Source organism: Schistocerca nitens, chromosome 2, assembly GCF_023898315.1.
Source record: "Schistocerca nitens isolate TAMUIC-IGC-003100 chromosome 2, iqSchNite1.1, whole genome shotgun sequence".
Classification (NCBI taxonomy): domain Eukaryota; kingdom Metazoa; phylum Arthropoda; class Insecta; order Orthoptera; family Acrididae; genus Schistocerca; species Schistocerca nitens.
This window is the reverse complement of record NC_064615.1, coordinates 276,000,469-276,024,679: the sequence shown is the minus strand read 5'-3', so window position 1 is coordinate 276,024,679 and position 24,211 is coordinate 276,000,469. Positions and strand designations below refer to the sequence as shown.

At 40.3% G+C, this 24,211-nt stretch overlaps 1 protein-coding gene across 1 annotated transcript in view; it reads left to right on the top strand.

The window, feature by feature from the left end:
• LOC126236022 (uncharacterized) overlaps positions 1-24,211 on the top strand; it is a 158,650-nt gene that overhangs the window by 80,995 nt on the left and 53,444 nt on the right. Inside the window, exon 5 of the mRNA XM_049945044.1 lies at positions 11,176-11,458. Within this exon, the coding sequence (XP_049801001.1) occupies positions 11,176-11,458 (283 nt within the window). The remainder of the gene's footprint in view (positions 1-11,175; positions 11,459-24,211) is intronic.

Below are 24,211 nucleotides of genomic sequence, written 5' to 3'. Positions count from 1 at the left end.
ATAAAGAATGCTTTATTTAAATTTGTTTCATGCTTTGTCTTAGCAAGGCAAAAGACACCTCACTCTGTTGACCTTGGCAAAAACTGATGTACAGACAGCAGCTTCCACCCTGGCAAGAGAATGCTATGTAGGGATCAAGCATTGCTCATAGCAGGCCTGTGGATGGCCAGTGGCCTCTGTAGGTCACAGTTGCAACATAAATGGCATGCTACTTCTCCATTGGTGATGACACTTGGATAGGTCCCTCAGCCCTGCACACGTTCACAGCAGCTGCAGCTGGAGACCACTGTGCATGGTATTTGACCCACTGGCCTCTCACAAGGGTCAGACAAAACCTGGTGCTAAGGCACTAAGTTCCTCTGGGGAACACTGTGCTGATGGTGAGAGGCACATGCTAATCTTGGATCTATGATTGCTGCTGGTAATGCGCAGTAGTCTCACTGTCTGGCCTGACCCATGTGTCCCTTCAGCAGCATGTAAACAGCCCTATTTGTGGAATTCATCACTTTGTTTTGTTCACATCACTCCTATATTCTTTTCATTGTATATCAATGATGTGTCATCAATTTTGTCCTACTACGTGTATCACAGGTATGCTGTTGACCTTCTGTTGTGTCTAAGTGCAAAATCAATAAACTTGAAGACAGCTGTTGAGAATCTCAATACTGATCTGTGTGCACTATCAAAATATGTGTAGGATATAGAGTTAAAGCTCAGCCCATTCAAAACCCAAATGGTACTGGTTCATCATTAGCTCAGATTACTGAGAATACCTACAATGTGTAACCGTAAAATCATGTTACATTCAGATGTGTGTTGTGCCATAGGGTGGTCCAGTTTGGTCTTGGCCAGAGTTTTGTGTTGGCCATTAATCGTGGTAGGCAGCTGGTTTGTAATCATGTCATTATAAAAATCTTTGCAATGATTGTGGCAGAGCTGGTATATGACATGGCTGCTTTCATAGGTGATGCAGACTCTGGTGGGGTAGGATAAGCCTGTGGCAGGACTGGAATAGGAAGTGCTGGGTGGGTGAATTGGGCAGGTCTTACACCTGGATCTTCTGCAGGTATATGATTCTTGTTGTGAAAGGATGGAATTGGCAGTGGCATAGAGATTCACTAGGATTTTGTGGAAGTTGGGTGGGTGATGGTACACCACTTTATGAGAGTAGGAAGGATCGTCAGTAGGATGTCCCTCATTTCAGGGCATAATTATAGATAATCAAAGCCCTGATGAAAGATGTGGTTCAGTTGTTCCAGTCTGGGGTGCTACTGGATGACAAAGGGGGCACTCCTTTGTAGCAGGTTCCTGAGAGTGGTTGGAGTATTGGGGGTGTGCAGGATTGTGGGGTTTGTGAATTTTGGGGAGCCAGAGTGATCCTATCTCAGAAGTCCAACATAACCTCCAACCCCAATTAAAGCTGTGGTAAATCAGATCCTATATTTACTGGAGAATAGAATGATCCACCACTTGATTATAAGATTGAAGTTTTATTACATTATACACTGATGCAAGAGACATAAACAGTACAAACAAGCAAAAGATGCATCTGATTAGCATCCATTCAAAGAGCTTCAGCTAAAGCTCCAAACACTGTCGGTGGTGTAACTATTGATAGTCACCATAGAGGCTACCACCCTCCCTCCCCCAGCAGTATGGGACATAGGAGAGGACAAGAAGTGTCAGTGCAATGGGCGGCAGGCAGAGATAGCGACCAGTCAGTGTTCTGAATGTCTGCATTACCAGCCATGTCATGGTTGGCCCTGGAGAGAGACATGACTGAACCATCTCTCATGGAGTGCAGCCAAGATGGCACAGTCCTGCAGCCAGTGTGGTGGAGGCGGAGGACGGCCCACATGGGAAAGTGGAATCACTTGATTGCATGTCATAGAGGGTCAGAGGAACCTGTAGTTTGCAGCATTCTGAAGAAAGACCACTACGGGGGGTGGGGGTGGGGGGGCAGGTGGGGGGGGGGGCATGTCACACACAACAATCGAATCTGAGGGCTACTTGCACACTTGTGAGTCATGTATGTGTGGCTCCAGGCTAAGATACTCAGAGGAGGAGGCACTAGGGATAAGGCCATCCAGATCAGAGTTGAGTCCGATACCAGTTTGACTCTGCTGAGTGCTATAGTTTGGCACTTGCCATTCGGGTAAATGTCCACCATTTGGCTGTATGATGAAGTTCTCTGTGTGATCATGACTATGAGGGCTGAAAAACTGCCTGAACTGAGTCATCACAGCTCATAATAAACTCACACCAGTCAAGTTCCTTGTGGATGAACACACAGGGTGTAGAATGAGTGCATGGTTGGGGGATGCATCACTGAAAGTGGTATATACACTGAGTAACATCCAAGGTAGCCCTCTGGGCCAGGATCTGCTGTGACACATTACAGCTGCTTTCAAAATGCAGTACCAATGCTTGACCAGCCTGTTGCTCTGAACATGAGATGTGGTTGTGTGGAATTTTTTGGCACTGTACAATGCACATAGAATGGAAAAAAGTAGTGACCCAGATTCCTTTCCTGGTCAGTCATGATGGAAGAGGGTCAGCTGAAGTGGGTGAATCACATACTGATGAAAGCTCACAGGATTGAGTTGGCCGAAATGTTGGTCAGGTGCACTGCTTACACCCATCTGCTAGTGCAGTTGATCATGGAAAGAATGTACCTAAACCATCAGATGAGGAGAGTGGGCCTATGAGGCCAAGATGAAACTGACCTTTTTAGGAATCTCAAAATGTTCTAGAGGAGGTTGGGTGTGTCAACCAACTTTGCTGCATTGGTGGGATAAACAAACCCAAGCCCTAGTGTGACAGTCATCATTTTTGATTCTCAGTGAGACAAAATGTTGGGTCACAAGGAGCTTCGTAGCCTGATACCAGGATGTGCTAGCTCCTGTAGGGGAAGGTAAAATGGTTGCACAATCAAAAAAATGGTTCAAATGGCTCTGAGCACTGTGGGACGTAACATCTGTGGTCATCAGTCCCCTAGAACTTAGAACTACTTAAACCTAACTAACCTAAGGACATCACACACATCCATGCCCGAGGCAGGATTCGAACCTGTGACCATAGCAGTCGCGCGGTTCCGGACTGAGCGCCTAGACACAATCAATGAGGGAGAGGTATCATGTAACAAGTTTTGGATGTCAGGGTCTTGTGATTGCAGGTAAACTAGTTCATTTAAATCAAGTGGGGAAGAAATAGCATGAATACACGACCTATAGTCAGTCGTGACATTGTTGACTCCTTTAATGTAGTGGATTTCTGTGGTGTGTCAGCAGATAAGGTTCATGTGCTGGAAACAGTGTGGTGGGAAGCCAGCTGCAGTGTTATGGAACACATCTGCCATTGGTCAGAGATTGGTGAATATCATTACTTCTCCCTCTCCTATGTCCTTAAGTAAGCAATAGATGGCCTCATAAATCATTAACACTTCTCTATCAAAGGCTGACGAGTTGCATTGCAAGGAGGAAAGTTTTTTTGAGAAAAGAAGAAGTGTGCTGGCTGTGAGGTGTCACCAACATGTTGTTGCAAAACAGTGCCAATCAAAAAATCACTCATGTTGTGATGGAGATGCAACCACTGTAAATTGGGTGCACAAGGGTGACAGTGTTTGTATGAGCTATCTTGGGGTCACTAAACACACACCTCATACCTTCAGACCATTGCACCTTGCACACCAGAAGTGTTTTTACCTCCCAGGACATCTGTCAGAGAGGCCTGGAGAGCAAGAGCATTAGGAATATGACACTGTAAAAAGTTAACCATGTGAAGAAACCACCTGAGGTCATGGTAAGTTTCAGGTAGAGACAGTTCATTAATGAGAGCTAAGTAGTTGGACATCAGACACCTATGGAACTGACAGTCAGGCCGAGGCAGATACACTATGGCTGTGAGGGGGATTTGTCTGCTATGTATTTGTCATGTTAGATGTTTCATGTGGCATTCTCAGGGGAACAAGACAAGCATTCAGTGATAATTACACATGCCTTAGCATATTTTGGAGGGGTCAAAATCAAGTCACTCATCAAGTCTGTGTGATCATGTAGGTGGATTATTAGGTACATGAATCTGGCATCATTGTTGTGGATGCCATGTACATCCAGGATATTGCTGACCAACATGAACCATGTTTTTGGATTGTTTTTAAGTAACTGACATAGCTTGGGGAAATGTCTGATGTTGTATTGTGAGGGGACCCAGTGTAGAGCAGGGCAGGGTGGAGGGACTGGCCGTTGCAGCAATGTGTTGGAAGTGCCCAGAACACATCAGTAGTGCAGTGATAATGTCAAAATTGTGACTTTTCATGGTTGATCTCTACACCATTGTCCGAGGTAAGTGCCACTCATGCTCTTCAGTGGAGGCAAAGAGGATGAGGATATCATTTAGGTAAATGTAGCAAAAAAGTAAGGAAAACAGTACAGCTTTGGTAAACCAAAGCTTTCTGGCAATCAATAACACTAATGAACTCTGTGTCATGGAGCTGCTGCATAAAGTTCTAAATGTGAAGGACTGGACACTTGTCCATAACATTACATGCATTGAGCTTGCAATAGTCTCTGCAGAACCTAAAGGTACTGTCTTTCTTAGGAACCAGGTGGATGAGTAATGACCAACTCCTGTCAGATGGGTGCACAATACCTGCACCTAAGAGTTCTTGCATGGCAGCCTTCACGTGACAAAATTTTTTTGCTTTAAGATGCCTAGCTTTATAATAGACAGGAGGACCTGCCGTCATGGGTAATCTGTGGCAGGTACCGCCAGATATCATACCAGTGAGGGTCTTTGTAGTACTTGGGAGCATTGTACATATAGCTTCATACGAAACATTGATAGTTTGTGAGTCACTGACCTGAAGTATCTACAGTAAAGACTGTGATGTGTTCGCAGCAGACACACAATTGGAACCCTCGACAGGAGATGGCCATACACTGTGCAGAAAGCATGTGCCAGATTGGCTGACACATCGAGAATCAACTGATAGAGGTTGTTGTTGTTGATACCAGAAGTGTCAATGTCTTGGCACTTAGTCATGAGCTCTGTCAGTGAGTTGATGAGATTAGCTGTCAGGTGGGAGAAGTGGGAGCTAGTGCAAACAAGGGGGTCACACTGAACCACAGATGCGGGAAGGCAAGGGGTGAGGGAGCTGGGATGTATGTGCCCAATGCATGGAGGAGTAAGACAGCAGAACATAGGTTGGGGGAGAGACCAAACTGTTTACAAAAAATTATCCTAAGGAGAGGGCCCTCCACACCGGTGATGTGGAAGGTCCAAGAGAAATGAAGATCCAGCATTAGCTGAAGCCAAAGATTGGTGGCACCATGGATGGAGATATCAGGGGTGTTAGCCACTCAGAGAACTATTGACACTGGGAGAAAGCTCAGAGGAGTGAAGGATAGAGAGATGACACTCAAATCTGCACCCACATCAGTGAGGAACACTATATTATTTGCTCAATCAAGCACATAAAGTCTGTTGGTGGAAAGAGGCACTGAGGATGATGACTTGACTCTGGAGATAGTGTCCTATTGTAGCAACATGGGATGAGGTGCCACAACTGGCCTGCATGGTGAGTTTGGGTTCCACATGCACAGAAGTTGACAGTTTCTTGCAGCATTGCTGAATGTCATGTGAAACCAGCATAGTGGGTAGACAGTTTGTGGGGCAAGGTGGGTGTCACCCACATCATCTGTCACATCATGCTGGTGACTAGCAATAGCAGAGTGTGTGTCATCAACTGGAGTAGATGGGGCCGGTAGTGCCAAGGGCTGGCCTCCAGATGACAGCAAGATGCTGTGTGGCATTGCACAAGACCTTGCATGACCTTTGACATATGAGCATGGAGGAGAGTGGTGGTTGGGGCACTGCCACAAACCTTGCCTGTCTGAGAGTGATTTGTTGCAGGCAGGAGTTGACAGTGGTGAATGATGTGATAAGCATGATCAGTGAGCCAGAGTCGAGCATCTAATAGCTCCGTGGCATGTGATAGTAGCTGCAGCTGGATTTCATGAGGCAGTTTGATGATCCCTAATGTTTATAGAGCAACATCAGGCATCACATGCAGATCCACAAGAGCATGTTAATCTCTACTAGAGCTGTGAAGGGGATTTGTCTGCTATGTATTTGTCATGGTAGATGTATCTTGTGGCATTCTCAGGGGAGCAAGACAAGCATTCAGTGATAATTACACATGCCTTGGCATATTTTGGAGGGGATGGGGGGTCAAAATCAAGTCACTCATCAAGTTTGTGTGATCATGTAGGTGGATTATTAGGTACATGAATCTGACATCATTTTTGTGGATGTCATGTACGTCCAGGATATTGCTGACCAACATGAACCATGTTTTTGGATTGTTTTTAAGAAACTGACATGGCTTGGGGAGATGTCTGATGTTATATTGTGAGGGGACCCAGTGTAGAGCAGGGCAGGGTGGAGTGACTGGCTGTTGCAGCAATGTGTCAGAAGTGCCCAGAACAAATCAGTAGTGCAGTAATGGTGTGCTGAGTGAAGTGTCACCTGAGGTTTTGGTGAAAGTGTGAGCCAAGAGATGGCTGCACAAGGAACATGCGTGGTACCATGGATGGTGTATCTACAGTGACAAAAAATCCCTCACCCAGTATGCTGAATGTCTTGCGAAGGCCTTCACAAGTAGGCACTATCCCCTACACCTAGTCCACAAGCAGATCTCCCATACTATATCCACACACACACACACTAAATCCTGCCACCACCTCCAAAAACCAACTGCAAAGGAGCGCCCTCTTTATCACTCAATAACACCCTGAACTAGAACAACTGAACCACATCCTTCATCAGGACACATGGGAGTTATTCTTGCAACACAATTTTCACTCTCAAAAATTATCTGAGCCTATGATAACATACTGGCCCCACACCTGCCTTCTCTGTCCCATAAACTCCTCCAAATTCACGTCCCTTCACTCTCATTGTGCTTGCTCTCTGCCAATGCACCCACCAGTCTGTTTCCTCTCTGCTCTTCTCCTTTTCTGCCATAGGTGGCTTTAGAAACGAATAAGTACATAAAACATGTGTCCACAGTTGCTGCACCTAACTGTAGGTGGTGAATATGGTTGTATTTATTGTCAGTTTCTCCTTTGCTGACTTCCCTCCTCCTGTATCATGCAATCATGTTCACAGTAACCGACTGCAGTTGAGATAGTCAAGTTGTAATGTAGCAGAATGGGAAAATATATAACATACTGACTGATACCAAGCATTTTGAAGACTTTGATGCTATTACATGATATGTATGTGTTGTTACATACATGCAGAACTTCCAGTTGTGTTGTATTATGCTTAACCATATCTATGAAAATTCATTAACTTATGACGAAATTATGTGCATAATATAAAATCCATTTGCCTTATAGTAACATTGTTCTGTAAACTCAAAATACGTTAGACCAAATGTAAATACACACTGAGAATATTATTTGTAAGAAAAGGGTATGAAAACCATAGTAATAATGATAGAACTCAATATAAAGACACCAAAATCATGTTAGTGTTAAAAGTCATTGTATAATTATAAAGTAATTAAAGGATGTAGTTGATCAACCATTAACAGCGAATATTTCATGCTATTTTGATATGAAAACTGATTTATTTCACAATACTAATTACATCAAACTTCTTGCCAATATTTTTTGAACTAGACTTTGTAGTCAGTCTCATGAAGTTTTGGTTTTAATTTTTAAGCTTAATTATGTACAGTTCAAAAAACACATAGAAAGGTTTTGTAATTGTTGCATGTTATATTAGCAGCAGCACTGGTAGCCACAGCTGCTCAGTTAGTCTTGCAACACCCTTAGATCAGGCTTACATCAATCCTGAATGAGATTTTGTCACAATAGATTTATATATGTCTTTGTAGAAATAAATAGGTGAAAGATAAATTCTAATGTGTCAGATATGTCACTTAATAATCAGTGTACCACAAAAACTGTCTTGATAATGGTATGTGTTCATACGGGGCATGTTTCAAAATGTTAGATAAGTTTATTTCTGAAGAGCTACACAACCCATTCACTGATAAGCTGATATGAAAGCTAAGTATCCAAGACTGTTCCCAGAAGCATAAAAACATTTTAAAGTCCTAAATATTTTAATCATCTTCCAGAGCATTTCAAGTATTAAGATTTATGTTTGTGTTCTTCAGGTTTGTTTTGAGCTGTCCTTGTAGTTATTTATAGAGGAATCACAATTTCTTTTGCTACAGTCAGCTCACTATTTACAGGATTTACTAGGCAATTTCATTACCATTCCTTAAAATGTTTGTAGGAATGAAAAATCCAAAAGAAAAAATATAAAAGCAAGTTATAACATTGATTTAACTATAGAACTTAGAAACCATAATAACTCTCAAATCAACAAGCTTAGAATTGTTCTTTCAGAATGTGTAAATATGAAAATTATCTCCTGAAAATGAGCACTGGTTAACAGAAGGTTACATAAAAGTTTTAAATAGCATTAAATGAAAATCAAAGGCAGAAGGTCTGAGGAAGAGCAGCAAGTAGATGATTGGATCAAGTGCAGTCTACCTTTTCATGTTATATTAAGAAGAGCTGAAGATTGCTGTTGATGTAGATGTCTAATCAAAGATTCAATTACTTAAGAAATGAGTGAAGACATGAGGTCACAACACTAGCAGTGAGTTAACCAACTAATGACGGTGAATAATTTTAAGGTAAATAGCAGTTTTTGAAAGAAGTGGAACTACTGTTGGCACCTGTGTTCTTGTTGATGCCTCAATTATTTAAATAAAGGAAGCATGTTTGAGAGTTGCTCTGCAGAGCTAAACAATCTGACCTTTTCATATATACCATACCACCAAAAACTGCTGTAAAACTTTATAGTAGTTTCAATTTTTTTGTTATCTGTGGCAGATGACTGGAGCTTAAAGTGGGATTACTTTCTGTTCCTATTGTTTCTCATTTAAAAACCTGCTTCAGTGGATTACACAAAAATTTAATTTAACCCGCTGGTGTGCCAGTACGGAACTTCTTGTCTGCTCAGGTGTAATCTATAAAATCTTCTTAAAATTGTGTTCCATGGCTTTGATAAAAGGCAGAAACTAATATGAACGTTTGACCTACTTAACATAGCAGTCTGCCGGATGTGATGAAAAGTCAAAACTTTTGGTGGTTTTTCATAAAAAGGTGTGAAAAATGTTAAGTGATTTAAAAACAATTACCTTCTGAAATAAGTGTTACAAAACTATTCTTAGCTAAATTCCAATGTCTTCTAGAAACTTTCAAAAGGAAAAAAAATGTATTGTGATGACAGCACTTTAACTTAAATGTGTTAATGCAGAGCAGTGATACTGCAAAATTTCATGAATTAATTTTTAAATCTGATTTCATGCTACAGGTCAGTGACATATGTTGATAACATTATTAAAAATTATCAATCAAAATGCAATATTTCTGATCATTCAGCTCTTACTATTGTGGGTCGAAAAACGAATAAAGTAAAGTATAGAACAGAAAACCTATATTTCAGAAAACAATTGTTTTGTTTTCTCTGCAATGAACTTAGTATTTTAAGCTGGCCCATAGACAATTACAGCTCAAGCACCAGACACTATGATAAGGTCTAAATTTTTTTAAAAATACCTTCAGTGAAACTGTCCTCCCAAGGCTTGACAAAAGAAAGTAAACAGTAAAGCAAAGTGGATTACAGCAGAAATGAGAATCTCTACTGCTGAGGAGACTACTCACCAAACAGTAAAATCTTTGAGTCATTGACAGGGACATAAAAAAGAATGAAAACTTGTCAGCTCTCAGACAGATCCTTTACTTTAATGTGCTATAGAACACATACATATGCCCGCAAGTGCAGTTGATTGTTCAGTTGGCACAAAGTAGCTCTGTAGGTGTGTGTGTGTGTGTGTGCGTGTGCGTGTGCATGTGTGTGTGTGTGTGTGTGTGTGTGTGTGTGTGTGTGTGTGTGTGTGTGTGTGTGTGTGTGTGCGCGCGCGCATGCGCATGTGGATTGTTAAAAGATGATTTATGTTTCATCGAAGAGCTAACAAGGTTTCATTCTTTTTTGTGTGCTTGTTGATGACTCAACATTTCTACTATTTAGTGAGTGTTCACCTTTACTCCTAAATTATTTACATTCCACCACAACTTTCCTGACTATGTTAATCTCTATTGCTAGGAAGAGACAACTCCACAGTGAGGTGAAATGTAACAGAAATCCTGATTTTATTAGTGTGTATTAAAGTCTATAAAATTATATGCAGGGAAGTTGTATTGGCAGCTTGAAACTCGCAAATAAAATAATTACTCTGCAGCGTAGAAAGAAGACAAAAGCAGTTTGGTCTGTTGTTTGATCAGAATTAGGAGCCAAAGCATAAAGTCAAGAGTTTTTGAAAATTACATTTGAAAATGATATTATACTTAATCCCGTTGGAAAGTGAAATTGTTCAATGAATTCTTTTTAAGTGTAATAACATCAGATGCACACATGACTACCTATGAAGACAAGGCAAATTTCATAAACTTGGATATCAATCAGAAAAAAAAATCTTTTTAAAAATATGAAAAGATGATGAATTTCAAATTGACTATCCTGCATTCCTTTGCCAGGAAGAGAAATGTTATATCTAATTTAAAGAACAGACAGTAAGCAAGAATTAAAAATTGTTTAGTATGATATCACAAAATCTTCCAATCCTTAATCAGAAAACAAATTCAGTAAGTGCGGGAAATAAAGCACTAGAAGGATATAGTAGTAACAATTTGGAGGAGAAAAAATTACCAGATAAATGAAATTGAGTTTTCAAATAACAAATGTAGCAGAAATGGTAACGCTTTCCAATTACTGGCCTCCAATTTGAATGATAATTTCTGCATAGTGATGGCAAACATTGTACTTGCTGTAAGACAAGCAAATACAGGTGCTTCAGCAGCCATTAGTTCAAAAAATGTAATCCCCAAATCGGTTATATGACCTACACGTTACGCAATTTTATCTAACAACAAACCTACATTAGAATTTTTTCTCAGTTATTTAAAAAAGTTACTTTTTTACATTGATAAACTTGTAAATTGGTACACAGTGACACAGCATTAATGAAATGATTCAAAACGCATATTGACTATACCATGGGAGTGGTCATTTGTGTATCTTCTACAGGCTGAACCCTCGGTCAATAGTGGCAGTGACATCAGATCCGGAACTGTTGCCCCAGGTGTCCTCTACCAGGTGGTCCCTGCAGCCTTCTGTCTGGGGGTGGCCAGGAGTGGCACACATGGTGGATGCCTCAGGGGCAAAAGTTGGTGTGGCCTGGTTGGAACCGGCACGGCGTGCTCTGAGAAAAATACCACATTCTTCACTGCCCCAGGGAAAGTGGCATGCAGAGATAAGGCTATTGAGATGTGTGCCGGAGATACAGCAACTGACTGTAGTGCCAGACCAGGTTAAATACCACCTATCACGGTGCTGTAACTCTAAGAACTAGTATATAGTGCAAAAAAGAAATATAATTACATATGTAGTATATGGTTTATAGACAGGGACAGGTAAGACAAAAATGGTAATAAGCTTTCACATTGGTAAAAATCAAAATTCACCTGCTCCAGGTAAATTAATTTTGGCTTTTGTGGGCCTCCATAAACTTCTGTAAAGTGACAGCACCTACATTTTGTAAAACAATCGACACACTAAACTAAAACCAAGTATTTATTTATAAGGAAGAAGAGTACACATTTAACAAGAGGTGCTGAAAATGATGGGTTATGGTGCTAGTGAAGCCTTCATTCATGAATTGAGATAAAAGTGTGTGAAGACTGGTATTGGGCACAGTCTTGAAGACTTTAGTCTTGTACACTTCATAAGTGAATCTCTGGTATTTGCAGATGTAAGATAACAGGGTGCAGTGTCACACAATAATACATATCACAGCTGTGGCACCATGTGCTAGAAATTTCCTCAATAATTTTCTAGGGAGAGAGAAAAATGTATAAAAAAATGCCAAGACAACTCATCTACTATGAAACAGTTCTGCTTTAATCCATAAATGATTTGACTGTATGTTTTGAATGAAAAGTTGGTTATGAATAATTTTAATGAATATGATTTATTAAATATAAATGACTGTGTATGACCAAATGTGGTTGGATGCAGATGGAATTTTGACTACAGTAGTGGCCATGTGACTCACGGAGCTGAGAATTCAGCCAAAGAATACATTATGCAGGTATTTCATTATACATCAGCACAAATAAACATGCGTTTTTGAGAATTTCCAGAAGGTACCAATGTCCATTGCATAATCTACGAGCAGTTTGTGTTAAATAACCGTTTGTGATTTAGTTACTGTAGCAGATTTCCTAACTGATATATTGTGTTACATCTAGTTTTCTGTTAAATAGGTATAGCCCTGTACATTATCTGCATTTATCATAACCTACCTATGGTACCCAGCTTCACTCAGGGAGTTGATATGAGGTTGTGTGGTAGTTGGAATAAAAGGATAATCTTTAAAGTATAAGAGGTAAAAAAACATTGAAAACATATTCTAACTATTTGCAATACTTGAAGTATAAGAGGCAAAAGACTTTTATTGAAATAACTAATTACAATACTCGTTTGTGAACAAGATTTTTCATTTTCTTATGTGTGGTATATATGCACAAATTTTTTGAATTCCCTACTTGAGAGCAACCTATGAATAGCTGACAATGAGAAAATTGGGAGTCTTTGAGGTTGATGTCACAATATTTAAAGTTTGTGCTTTCACTTAGTTAATTGTAAAACTGTAGGCTAATTTGCTTGGAATTTGCAGTCTTATAAATCGAAATGGCAGTTCAGTAGAGGTCGGTGGTATTCTGGGGATAAATAGCGTGTGTTCTTTGTCCTTTTGAGTCATAAGTTTGGCTTCAATGATGTTGTTCGATAGCTGTTTGATAATCATCCTTGTTCCATTACATAGTTTTGGTGAGTTGAGATTTCTGAGGGGTATCACTGGAGATACAATTTAAGTTGGGGAAGTGTACTGGCATTCCTGGTACTTGCAAAGAGTTTAGAAATTCTGTAGGAAAGTTTACACTTTCTACAACATTTACCATCATGTCAATCAATTTATATATTCTCTTTTCACTGGGAATTTTCTTTTGAATATTAAAGCTGATATCATTGACAGTATTATTTTTAGTGGGCCTTTCAAATTGTCAGTCCCGATTGGTATAGTTGTGAACAATGTTTGGAAAAATTTGGTTGATGGGTTTGTTTTCACCAGTGGCTATGTTGCAGAAATTACTGTTGAGTTTAATGAGGCCAGTCATCTGGTCAGTAGGATATATGACTTCATGTATTTATAAGAGTTATTGAGCAAAATGTGCTGTTGTTTTGTCTTTTGATAGTCCATCTCTCATATTTTTTGTTAGTCACAGTGTTTTTATGTGTGGCCAGAGATGTGACTTTTTTAAGTATGCATTGATCTCATCTGCTGTTGTGGACTTGGGGATAACTTTCCAGTTATCTCCAAGTCAACACCAGCAGATGAGATCAGTGCATGCTTTAAAAAATCACATCTCTGGCCCACATACGAATACTGTGACTAACAAAAAATGTGAAATTTGAACTATCAAAAGACAAAACAAAATCTCCTGAGAGTATGAATAGAGCTCCACCCATCACTTAAGAGTTTCCTTGCAAGTCTTGTATAATGTTCTGTCCATGGCGTCAAGTGATTTTTTATGTGTCATTGAGCATTCATTCCAGGAGATAATTTTAGCTTGGTTTTGAAGTTCACCCCAGCCAAATGCTCTTGAGATTTTACATACTGCAAATTGTTCTTCAGCTATATTCAGTGGTAGTTGTAGGGCAGAATGGGCAGTACATCCTCCTTCCATAAGTGTGGCTGCAATGCCAGACAATGCGAGTGCAGGTGCAATTTGTTGTTTAGCATGTATTTCTGCCAGCAATAGATTTATTGGAGACATTTTACCGGTGCCACCTGGTGCATCCAACTAAATAATTCTGCTAATGTTGTTGTCATTCAAGTCCATGACAACATTGTAAATTTCCTTTCAATTGTCACTGAGGAGTGATTTGTTGTGAGCAATGTATTAATAGAGTTTCTTTGATATTGTAGCTTTTTTCCTTTGTAATTTCAAAGTTTAACACACTAATAGCATCTTTTTGTGATGCTTGCATCCCAGGTTGTACTAAGGTCTGGTTGTTTATTGCTAAACATTTAGCTTCTAGCTGAGTGAGTGTTTCATTGGAGATGTTGTCATTGAATTCAGTGCTCAGCTCAAGATGAGCTTGTCATATTTGGTACAGTATGTAATCACTCATACTCTCTTTGAAAGAGACCCATAGCTGTTTTGCATTCGAAGAGTTACAATGTTAGAATTATGGCAAATTAGTCTCTGGTTTGTTCAGCTGAGGCTGTGAATGAGGTTTCTTACAGTGTTAATTCCCAGTGGTTGCCATTTTCCAGTGGTGTTAAGTGTTGGAATGCTTCTCTGTATGTCTGCCATAGGTAACTGTCAACAGTCTTGTGATCTGTGAAACTTGATGGTCCCCGTGTTTCATGTAGCAACATTAGAAATAAAAATATTCGGTGTTGTTCAAATTTACGGTACACTATGTGATCAAAAGTATCTGGACACCCCCAAAAACATACTTTTTTCATATTAGGTGCATTGTGCTGCCACCTACTGCCACGTAATCCATATCAGCGACCTCAGTACTCATTAGATATTGTGAGAGAGCAGAATGGGGCTCTCTGCGGAACTCATGGACTTCGAATGTGGTCAGGTGATTAGGTGTCACTTGTGTCATACATCTGTACACAAGATTTCCACACTCTTAAACATCCCTAGGTCCACTGTTTTCGATGAGATGCTGAAGTGGAAATGTGAAGGGTCACTACAGCACAAAAGCATACAGGCTGACCTCGTCTGTTGGCTTACAGAGACCACCAACAGTTGAAGAGGGTCGTAATGTGTAATAGGCAGACATCTATCCAAACCATCACACAGGAATTCCAAACTGCATCAGGTTCCACTGCAAGTACTGTGACAGTCAGGCGAAGATGAGAAAACTTGGATTTCATGGTCGAGCGGCTGCTCATAAGACACACATCACGCTGGTAAATGCCAAATGATGCCTCACTTGGTGTAAGGAGCGTAAACATTGGATGATTGAACAGTGGGAAAACATTGTGTGGTGATGAATCATGGTACACAATGTGGGGATCTGATGGCAGGGTGTGGGTATGGCCAAAGCCGGTGAGTGTCATCTGCCAGAATGTGTAGTGCCAACAGTAAAACTTGGAGGCAGTGGTGTTATGGTGTGGTTGTGTTTTTCATGTAGGGGGCCTGCACCACTTGTTGTTTTGCGTGGCACTATCACAGCACAGACCTACATTGATGTTTTAAGCACCTTCTTCCTTCCCACTGTCGAAGAGCGATTCGGGGATGGTGACTGCATCTTTCAACATGATCAAGCACCTGTTCATCATTCACGGCCTATGGCAGAGTGGTTACATGATAATAATGTCCCTGTAATGGACTGGCCTGCACAGAGTCCTGACCTGAATCCTATAGAACACCTTTGGGATGTTCTGGAATGCTGACTTCGTGCCAGGCCTCACCGACCAACCTCTCCTCAGTGCAGCACTCCATGAAGAAAGGGCTACCATTCCCCAAGAAACCTTACAGCGCCTGATTGAACGTATTCCTGTGAGAGTGGAAGGCTAAGGGTGGGCCAACGCCGCCACGAACTTGTAAGTCATTTTCAGCCAGGTGTCCGGATACTTTTGATCACATAGTATATATACTCAGCCTAGTGTGCCAGATCACCTACTGGTATTCCTCGTTTTTGGTCATTGAAATTCCCCCCCCCCCCCCCCCCACATGTATTAGGTAAGGACATTGACATATAGTAATGTTTTTGCGAATGGATCCATTTGGCACAGTTGGTAAAAACCTGTTGATGTTGTGTCCTGAGGTGGTTCACTTGCAATTTTTCTAGCAGTGACTTTTGTATCTTCCCATTTGGTACAAGAGGATCTCATTGTTTCTGTTTTGTTGTTCACTGTTTTTAGCGATTTGAAATATCCTTTGTTCACATACTTACAGACATATTTCAAACAATGGAAAATCCAGGATGGAATGTAACAATATTATGAGAAGGCAAGTTGCTACTCACCATATAGCAGAGTTGCTGAGTCGCACACAGGTGACTTCCCTTCTCATAATATTGTTACAGATATATCTGATGGATTTTGTTGGATTACAGTATTCTATGTTTATGTGTGCTTGGAACATTTTGGAAAGTAGTATGTTGTGTGGTACCCCAGATCAAGTAAGAAACAGATTGTCCGATCGCTTGGTCTAGTAGGCAACCCTTATCAGGGAACGACCACCAGGCAGCAACAGCGTCACACCCTTACTTCTGGAATCAACCACTAGATGGCACTTTGTTCTGTGAAATATGTGGCAACATCGGCCGAACGCGTGCAGCTTTCCACTATTTAGCGTCTGTGAAGTACAGCTGTTTCTGACATACCGTTGGTAGTGGATCAAGTCGTCATACCGAGGACCTACGAGTATATCAACTGTGGAGGGAGTAGACGAACATATCCTGAACTAAAAATGTTCAGATTTCCCATCAAAGATAAAGAAAGATTACGCGAGTAGATTCTAAATTCAGGTAAATCAATAAATTAGTTACGAGTAAGAATTAATAAAGAGCCATAAGCATTCGATCCTATTTAAATTTTGTCGATGTTATATTCGATATAACGTGGCAGCCCTTCCTGTACAAGAATCATATCATATAATTTTTAAATGAAATCTTTGCTGCGATTTGGACTTTTTAAAACTGTTTATTCACTTCACTATCGTAATTTTGGGTGTAGAGGCATTTTTGTGTGCAATGTGAAAACTGAAACCAATATAACATATGGATAACAAAATGCAAAGCATAGTGTGGTAACATTTGGTAAACAATTTAAGAAGCATTACCTTACAAGACCTTTCCCTTGGTACTTGAAAATGGCTCTAGAGCTGAAATCGCAACAGTGAAATAAATGAATAATAGCCGTCATCTAATTGCTAGATCATCGGTCCCTCTAAATCCTGGTATATACTAGAGCGAACGAAGTGAACGAGTGTAAAACCTCGTTTACACTGCTGCAAACAAGTATTCATAGATAATTCGTCAATGTTCACTGCCATTCGTTTATACGTGTGAACGAGCTTTTATACTGGAATGAAGGGAAGAGAATAGAAGAGAACGAGCATAGCATGCAAACTATAGACGCTGCCTATTTTAATTTTTTTTATCTGTGCGCTAATAATCCTCTCACAGCTTTCACTTGAAAACAACACTATTTATAGTAACAGGTCTGCTCGAGTGCGGATATCCCCAGTAATAACTGTGTTGCAGATAAAAGCGTATGTCTGTTGCGAATATTTGCGGGTTATCTTTAAACTGTACAAAGTAAATTTTTAATGTAATTATGGTTTGCCGTCTGTGGCTCTTCAAAGTTGACACCGCCAGAATATGCTTGAAAAACACGCTTTCGCTTGTATATTACCGCGTTTGCAGCGCCCTTTCAACAACAATCCAAAATTCATCGTTTTGTGCCACTCTTATATCATTTACGCTAAGTTACATGCAAAGTAAAAGAATTTAAATTTGAAATGACTGTCACTGAAATATGTCCAGCCTTAATTCGCATCATAACCGAGTGCGGATTTTGAAAACTTTCTAGTGTTAACCTGCACGTGGAGATCTTTTTTACCACCATAATCCATATCAGAAGAGCTGTATAGCAAAGAGAAAAAGACGGCATGGAAGGCGAGTGTAAAACCCTTGCGACTGCAATACAGTCTACATTTAAACAGTAACTCGCGAGAAATGTTTGTGTGTTACTTTTCATTTATTTCATTTCGCATATGATTGTGAGAAATAATACTTGGTTTGTAGAATTACAGGAGCTAATCTACATTCTTAGATTGAAAACTCGGGAAAAACCACGGCCGATCATGAGCTACAGTCAGCAGTGTGACGAATGCATTTCGCGCACAGCGCTCTAGCCGAACGCAAATCAGCATCATTTACGTCACCGAACATACAGCGTTGCCAATTCCGCGACATGGATAGGTCAGTTAGCATTGTAGCGTCACCTGTGACATCTGTTGACCGACGGGGAAACTATTTTTACGGTTGCCTGTTCCGCCCTAAGGACGGTCAATCTGTTTCTTACGTGATCTGGGGTGGTACTACCCATTGATTACCTATTTTCAGTTCATTGCTGCCTTGTATTCATATTTTTGCTGTGAAGCCACCATTTAAGGGTGATCGTCTTCTGTATTTTAGATAGCAATCAACTCCAGTTTATGTGTCATCCAAGTATGGTTTTGGGTATTTTTTGTACATTTTCTATCCTTGATACATGGTGAATTGGGATTTAATGGCCCATATGGTTCTTGAATCATGTTTTTCACTACTATTTTGTTCAGTTCTGGATGTTTTTGGGAAATTCTGCTTGGATGATTTTGTCAATAAGTGCGGGATGAATTCTCTCCTGTAGCCATATGAGAAGGTGTGTGTGAGGCAGTCCTCATTTTTGCCATTTGATTTGTACATCCAGCATATAATGGTTCCAAAGATGTGGTATTTTATGAGGACATCGATAAATCTCATTTGTTTTTGTTGGAAAACTCAATCTATTATGCTATGTTGATATGTGGGGACTTGTCCATATCTTAGTTGTTCTTCAATTTCTGGTCATGACAAGTTGCATGTGAATGTTATGAAGAGGTCAGGCTGTCCATATTTTCTTAGGTAGGTCATGGCATCTTAAGTGTATTTGTGCATGTGTCTCAGACTTCCTATGTACCATGCGGGTAAGATTACCATTGTTCCAACGTCGTCAATGTTTCCATCATTTATGATTGCCTTTTGAAAGTGGATGTATTCTTCTGTGTGTAATTTCTTCTGATTCAGTCTTATGTAAAGTATCTGTTCCTCTTCTATTTTTGTCTACATATCTACAAGGAATTGGTGGAATAAACACAGAGTGTTGAGAATCTGATTGTATGTTTCATTGTCTTTGATCATTAAACAGTAGGCACAGAACTCCATGGAAGTGACTGTTTTGTTTGTTTCTATACCTGTTTCAGGTTGGATTTATTTCATACTACAGTGATATCCATCTCCTCTCCATGCAGAAATATTAATGGATATTGGAGGGAATACGTTTCCCCAGTCACGTAATGTAAAAATTCCTGCTGAGGTGTTTTCAGTGGTAGTAATCGAATCATTCCATTCATGCAATAGAATCCTGGTGTTTCTCTACTGAATTTTCACATTGCAAAACTGGCAGATGTTATCCATTTTCCCAATTACAACATTTGTGTTTATTGTATTCTTTCATCAGGTAATAGTGGAATGACAGGTGAGGTTGCCGCCACTCATACCTCACCTGTCATTCAACAACATCTTTTCCTCTGCACTTCCGCCTCGACTGACATCTCTGCCCAAACTCTTTGTCTTCAAATATGTCTGCTTGTGTCTGTATATGTGTGGATGGATATGTGTGTGTGTGTGCGAGTGTATACCCGTCCTTTTTTCCCCCTAAGGTAAGTCTTTCCGCTCCCGGGATTGGAATGACTCCTTACCCTCTCCCTTAAAACCCACATCCTTTTGTCTTTCCCTCTCCTTCCCTCTTTCCTGATGAGGCAACAGTTTGTTGCGAAAGCTTGAATTTTGTGTGTGTGTTTGTGTTTGTTTGTGTGTCTATCGACCTGCCAGCGCTTTCGTTCGGTAAGTCACATCATCTTTGTTTTGAGATATATTTTTCCCACGTGGAATGTTTCCCTCTATTATATATATATATATATATATATATATATATATATATATATATATATATATATATATATATATATATATATATATATAGAGAGAGAGAGAGAGAGAGAGAGAGAGAGAGAGAGAGAGAGACTTACCAAACAAAAGCGCTGGCAGGTCGATAGACACACAAACAAACACAAATATACACACAAAATTCAAGCTTTCGCAACAAACTGTTGCCTCATCAGGAAAGAGGGGAAGGAGAGGGAAAGACGAAAGGATGTGGGTTTTAAGGGAGAGGATAAGGAGTCATTCCAATCCCGGGAGTGGAAAGACTTACCTTAGGGGGAAAAAAGGACAGGTATACACTCGCACACACACCCATATCCATCTACACATACAGACACAAGCAGACATATTTAAAGACCGGAGTGGATGGATATGGGTGTGTGTGCGAGTGTATACCTGTCCTTTTTTCCCCCTAACGTAAGTCTTTCCGCTCCCGGGATTGGAATGACTCCTTATCCTCTCCCTTAAAACCCACATCCTTTCGTCTTTCCCTCTCCTTCCCCTCTTTCCTGATGAGGCAACAGTTTGTTGCGAAAGCTTGAATTTTGTGTGTATATTTGTGTTTGTTTTTGTGTCTATCGACCTGCCAGCGCTTTTGTTTGGTAAGTCTCATCATCTTTCTTTTTAGATATATTTTTCCACGTGGAATGTTTCCCTCTGTTATATATATATATATATATATATATATATATATATATATATATATATATATATATATTTGATATGGTTATAATAGAGGGAAACATTCCACGTAGGAAAAATATATCTAAAAACAAAGATGATGTGACTTACCAAATGAAAGTGCTGGCAGGTCGACAGACACACAAACGAACACAAACATACACACAAAATTCAAGCTTTCGCAACAGTTTGTTGCGAAAGCTTGAATTTTGTGTGTATGTTTGTGTTCGTTTGTGTGTCTGTCGACGTGCCAGCACTTTCATTTGGTAAGTCACATCATCTTTGTTTATATATATATATATATATATATATATATATATATATATATATATATATATATATGTGTGTGTGTGTGTGTGTGTTCCTAGCCGAAAGAAAAAGAAATAAGACACATTCTTGGAGAGATATGATGTCATAAACAATGAGATGCCACCATGGGAAAATATCCAGATTTATGCATCCACTATTTGAGAATGAGAGCACTTAGTGACTAGCAACAAACGTTACATACAATTTCAAACCTTTACAAAAAAAAGTTTTTCGCTGACTCCCCCCACAAAATAATGAAACCCCCACGAAATAATGAAAGGGAAAAAAGGTTGTCGCTTACTAAATTTTCTCAGTACAGACCGTAAATCTGCCGCAGTAGGCATGACGTTTTAATGTATTATTTCGTTACTATTAACTCTAATCGCAACATATTTCGCATACAATATCCACATATATCGGTAAATGGGCCGGCAAATTTATGTCTCTTTGCGACATATAATTCAGGAGATATGACGTGGTAAACATCGAGATGCGTGAAAAAGTGCCGCGTCAGGCATGACGTTTTGTTCTATTATTTCTTCACTACTAACACTATTCGCAGCACATTTCGCAAACGTGTTAAAAAAAAGTATTTGTAAATGGGGTAAAGCAATTTTTTCTGCTCCCTTTCCCTTTCACAGCATTCAATCACACGCAATATAATTTTGTGAGCATCACTACGTATTACTGGTTTCCTTCTAACCGTAGGCCTACCGGTAGGGGTTGTTGGCGACTCCCGAGATGGGCCAGCAACTGCCTCTTCACTCTTTTTGATAACAACACAATAAAAACACGCAGTACAGTACAGCGCTAAACAATAACGAAGCAGGCGACAATGGCTACCTTGTACAACACAGTCAGCTACGTAATGTTGGCAACAGTCGAAACTGCGTGCCTACCGAAGCCTACCGTCGTTTACCGACTTCTACCGATTCAGGACTAGGTAGAGGTCTGCCATCTAAAAGTTTACACACTGTAGTGTAGTGGGTGTTCTAACAATGGGCAATGCAATGTTGTGTGTGGTGGTCAAACTCATAGTCAACACAACCACTTTTCCTTGGTCTGCTGTTCTCATAGTTGGTTTTTCTATCATACTGTTGCAAACATCTCATTGTGGGTCCAATTATTTTAATTGTGAGAATGTGTGGCAACTAGCACTAGTCGAGAGGAGAGTATTGACCAGGGAGTGTAGAAGTTCTTTGGGACTGTTTGTTTTTGGATTCTTGTTGTAGTTTCCATTGATGTGGGACCTGTTGTGCTATACTACCAGTTTTATTTTATAATTAAAGTGTATTTGTTGTGTTGGAATATTTCTTCTCGGCTGCTGACAGACAGGAACCTGGATATATCTACAGTGATGACCCTGTTTTGTGTGTTCCTCATGTGGGTTGTCTAAAGGGTGCAGTTGGCACAAGAACAGGCACAGTGGATTGCATGGCCAACCACACAACAGACTACAAGTTTTATGTTACTGCTGGACATCTTGACCAAGAAGCACAGCAGCAAGCAATGCTTGCTACAACTCTCACAAGTGATATGATATGTCTTGTCCAGATGACAGTTTTACAAGAGAAGCAGTCATAACCTACAATGTCCCATTTATACATGAAAATTGTGACACACCTCATCCAAATATGTTTCAGCACCCACACTAGAGAACATTGCCTACCACAGGAATTAGTGATGTCTGCCATACAATATCTGAAAAACACTTTTCACAGTCAATGAGTGTACCTCAGTCTCCACTCACGGGCCAATTCTCACAAATCCAACCTGACTTTTCATGCAGTTCCACACAATCTTGCATGCTCAACTGCCATGCTGTTTGACAACATGTGTTCTGTTTTCTGATGACACCCATCATTGCTGCCACATGGGACACCCAAACATTCACAACTTCTGCATTGTGTAGTACGCATGGACAGCATCTTTCTTAGGCCACGATGATCTCAGGCTACGCGTGGTGCAAGACTGCTCGGCCTCTACCTTAAGAGATTTCATCAAGCTACACATGAATCTGCCTTGCACACAACAGTTCAACCAGTCACTATTCAACATAACCCTACGGATTGATACCCTAAGCTGCCTCCAAAACAAAGAGACTACCTAAGAATGTGGTTCATGTTAATGGATAGTCTGTTCGATGTCCACAGTGTCAGCAATGATGATGTTTGTTTTATATGCCTCTGAGTCATCTTCACTATAACACTGATATAATCAGATACTTGCTATTGAAACTGGTATCATCCCACAAATATGACACAGCTAAAGCTATTATTATTGTCTGCCCTTCTTGTCTGGCAGATGCCATTCAAAATATAATCAACAAAGAGCATCTAAAGAATAAATCCCTATCACAGTTGTAGCAGTGTTTATGATTACTCCAGAACACATGCCAAACACTGAGCTGTACACATTATGGTTAGTGAAATTGCCTCAAGAGCGATGATTACAACTTTTGTCCCATATGACGGATCCACTGGATGTCAAAATTTGCCTGGCTGACCAAATGTTCCAAGTGATAAGGCACTGCCATCTCATTCCAGCATCTAATACGCTGGGAAGCAGTCCAGGTGGCAGCACTGGGACAGCAGTTTAATTTGCGGCCTGCAGAGACAGACAGGACAAGCGTCGTAGGCACGCATGATGTTCAGTGGCCAGGAGGGAGGCATCCACAGCTCCCACTACTCACCAGCTGAATTGGCCCGACTTCAGACAAGTCTACAGCTATACACCCAATGACCTTCCAGCAAGCAAATAAAGATGGTACAACTGGCAGTAGTCACCCACCTCACACAGTTTACCACCTCTACTGGTTTTACAGCACATTCAGCGATGCAGTGTGGAACTGCAAACTCCATGTGCATTCCCAAATGCATCACATGGGTCATATTAGGCGCCACAATCCCAGATGACTTGGATCTGTGGGCAAGCTATGCTCCATTCTATCAATTCTGCAGAAAATAAGGTCACTTGTTCATTCAGAACATCTCAACAAATCTTTCATATTTAATCAACATGGAGTGTGATGTCCTATGTCGCTGGCCTACACAGCTAGTGAAACTATCCTTACATGCAGTTAGCAAGATGGATATAAGATCATAGTGCAGCTGAACTCCAGATTCAGTTGCTGCCAGATGTATACTTTCCTTGGACCTTCCATGTGGCTGAAGTAGATGACTCAGCTATAGAATGTGACCCAAACATGGCAACTGTTTATTGAAATGATCTGGTACAAGATGCCATTTTGCTGTGCATATCTGGATGATATTTTAATCTTTTCCGCATCTGT